General features: G+C 67.6%; 1 protein-coding gene across 1 annotated transcript in view; it reads right to left on the bottom strand.

Annotated features, from left to right (window-relative positions):
• Positions 1–415: 415 nt before the first annotated feature.
• Positions 416–3,087, bottom strand: part of MNEG_13108 (hypothetical protein) — a gene marked incomplete at both ends in the record, with an annotated part of 3,681 nt that continues 1,009 nt past the window's right edge. The window contains 7 exons of the mRNA XM_014038422.1: positions 416–581; positions 762–823; positions 1,006–1,114; positions 1,417–1,490; positions 1,861–1,953; positions 2,214–2,335; positions 2,590–2,665. Of these exons, the coding sequence (XP_013893876.1) occupies positions 416–581; positions 762–823; positions 1,006–1,114; positions 1,417–1,490; positions 1,861–1,953; positions 2,214–2,335; positions 2,590–2,665 (702 nt within the window). The remainder of the gene's footprint in view (positions 582–761; positions 824–1,005; positions 1,115–1,416; positions 1,491–1,860; positions 1,954–2,213; positions 2,336–2,589; positions 2,666–3,087) is intronic.

Here is a 3,087-nt window from a genome sequence, read left to right as displayed (position 1 = left end):
CAAACGCACACACACACACACACACACACACACACACACACACACACACACACACACACACACAAAACACACACACACACAATATACCCACAAAGGCCCCCACACCCCTCACCTTCTCTGGCAGGCCGTTCATGATGTCAGCAACAATCTCCTCAGGCACCTCACGCCGCGGGGACGAGTGAGTCACAATCACCACATCGCTGCGCTCAAAGGCCGCCGCGCCCATCTGCGTGAGGCGGGCGGCGGGCGGCCGCGGCGGGGGTGAGGAAACAGCACGGGCTCGTTCCTGATGCACGAGGCGAGCCGTCGGCCACTATCCCTTGGCATGCTTGAGCAGCGCGGTTCGCCGGCTGCGCGGCAGGCAGGCTGGGGACAACGTTGTCAACGTGCAGCCGGCCGGCTCGACAAGCTGCAGTCACGACCGTGGCGGGGCCCGCCGCGCGCGGCGGCCGAGCCGAGGGCACGCGCGCCCGCCCTTGCCCTTCCCCCTCAACCAACAGACCTGCGTGCGCATGGCCTTATCGGTGGTCTCCCCATCGCAGGCCAGAACGGTGAAGATGCGGCCACTGCCGGACGCCTCCCTGTGGCGCGGCGCGGCGGGGGGCGCGCAGGAGGGGCACCGGTGTGAGGGGTGGTGGTGGGGGGCAGGGCGGAGCGGTTGGAGATGGGGAGCCCCGCGGCTACGCCGGCCCTTGGTCACCAGGAAAGCAACCAGCCAAGCCCCGCGTCGGCGTCAGCAGGAGTGCCGGGCGCAATCGCACCCGTGAGCGCGGTGCGCAATCCACTGCCGCACCGCCGGCGCCCTCCGCTCCCGCGCTAAAATCTGCACACGCATGTGCACACAAGCAAATGCATGTGTGCACGCACATGCGCAAACCACACACACACGCACACACACACACACACACACACACACACACACACACACGAACAAGCACACACGCACAAACACACACACACACAAACACACATGCGCGCGCGCGCGCGCAAGCCTGCGCGCCTGACGCTGTCGAGCAGGGTGGCCACGCGCGCGGGGGAGTCGGCGGCGTCGACGATGACGGGGAAGTCGGCCCTGAGGACGGGGTCATCTGGGTCGGCGTTGACGACCTCACCCCTGAGAGAGGGGGGTGCATGTGATGGTGTGCATGTGCATGTGTGTGCGTGCGTGTGCATGTGTGTGTGTGTAGGAGTAAGTGGAGTTGTGGGTGCATGTTAGTGTGGGTGCCAGCATTGTGTGAGTGTGAATGAGTGAATGAATGAATGTGTGTGTGGGTGTGTGTGTGTGTATGTGTGTGTACGCGGCCATGCTGCGCGCATAGGCCCGTGCGTTGCGGCCGTGTGCACAACGGCGCGGCCGCACGCGCGCGGCGCGGCGCGGCGTGACGGCGGGCGGCCCCCGCCCGCATCCGCGCCGACCTGCCAGGGATGACGGTGACGGCCTCGATGCCGGCCACCAGCGCCTCCAGCGGCGCATCCAGCACCACACCGACCTGGGAGTTGCGGCATACGATTGCAAAGGCGGATGCAATTCGGATTACCAGGGGCCTGCCGCGTCGGCCTCGCGCGCCGCGGCGGCCGTAGGTACACGACGGCGAAAGCGCCGCGGGAGCCTTGCGCGCGGCGCCCGTCCGCCCATCGGCCCACGCGCGCCCTCTCCCAGGCCCAGCCGTCCAATGCCAGCCCCTCCCTCTCACCTTGCCCCCGGCACCCAGCACCCTGCGCCCCTCAGCCCCTGCCGTTCTTGGCACGGTTCCCAGATGCAATTCCTCCGAAGCCTTCAAATCCAACAAAACTCCAGAATGCGACATGTCAATCTCCTCAGTTGTCCTCAACCCTTAAATATGCCGAGCCGTGACTCACCGCCACCGCCGCAAGGATGTTATACACGTTGTGGCGCCCCACAAGGGATGAAACGATCTGAAGCCGCCGGCCCCCTGGCACGCGCACAATCACCTGCGGGCGCCAGCAAAAGGGGCCGCAGGGGCGAGAGGCGAATGGGGAGGGCGGCGTGCGGAGGCTGAGATCGGCTGCCGATCCTCTGTTACGAGTGCAATGCAACGAGAGCGGTGTCATTGCAGGTGCGGCGGTATGCAGACCGCGCGCAGGCCCGCGGCAGCCAGGCCGCCGGGTCTTCCGCGAGCACCGCTCCCTGTCAGCCGAGCGGCGGCGCGCCGCGCCGTGCCAAGCACCGCGAGCCCCGGGCGCGGCCGCACCTCCGTCTCCCAGGACGTGAGCTGGACGCTCTCCGCCCACACGTCGGCGCGGCGGTCTCGGACGCTGTAGGTGACTGTGGGCACGGTCGTCACCTCCAACACGCGCTTGGCCGCGGCGTCGTCTGAGGGTCAGGGCGCGGTTTGGTCGGGCGGCAGGGCGGCGGTGGCATGGTTTGTGATGGGTTGCGATTCATGTTGGAGGTGTGCGTGTGTTTGTGTGCGTGTGTGTGTGTGTGTGTGTGTGTGTGTGTGTGTGTGTGTGTGTGTGTGTGTGTGTGCGGCGCGAGCGGGGGCGGCCCATACAGGAGATTGGGTGGCGGAAGGTGCACCCTGTGGGCGGCAATGCGGCCAGACGCCGGCCCCGCAGCGCGCGCACCGATGTTGACGACGGCGCGCTGCTGCTCCGGGTCGTGCAGCGACTCAAACAGCGCCAGCTTCGTCTTGAGGTAGGCCTGGGGAAGTCGGAGGGGCGCGGTGTTGCATGAGGGAGCCGGAGGGGCGGGGCTTCCCATGAGGGATGGGAGGCAGGGCGACAGACTGACGCTCATGCGGGCTGCCGGCTGGCGCAGTGGGCCTTGCGCAGCGGCAGTGGAAGAAGGATGCGGGCGGGCTCGCGAAGCCCAAAGCAAGTAAGGGCCCCGCAGACGAAACGCACAAATCAATTTTGGGTGCAAGCAGGGGTGGGTGGAGGGGGACTGAATGGCGCAGGGGGGTGTTGCGCGGGAAGAGGAGGATGGGCGGCAGCGGAGGCGGCAGCGGCAGGCAAGGGGGATGAGGGGGAGCGGGGCAGGCTGCTGAGGGCAGCGCGTGAAGCGTTACGGCAGGCGGGCGCCCGGCCGCGCCGGCGAGGCGGAAGGGGAGGGCGGGGCAGGGG

This window comes from Monoraphidium neglectum, assembly GCF_000611645.1.
Source record: "Monoraphidium neglectum strain SAG 48.87 unplaced genomic scaffold scaffold03628, whole genome shotgun sequence".
NCBI classification, from domain to species: Eukaryota; Viridiplantae; Chlorophyta; class Chlorophyceae; order Sphaeropleales; family Selenastraceae; genus Monoraphidium; species Monoraphidium neglectum.
Note: the sequence above shows the minus strand (reverse complement) of the source record. Positions and strands in the feature narration are given on the sequence as shown.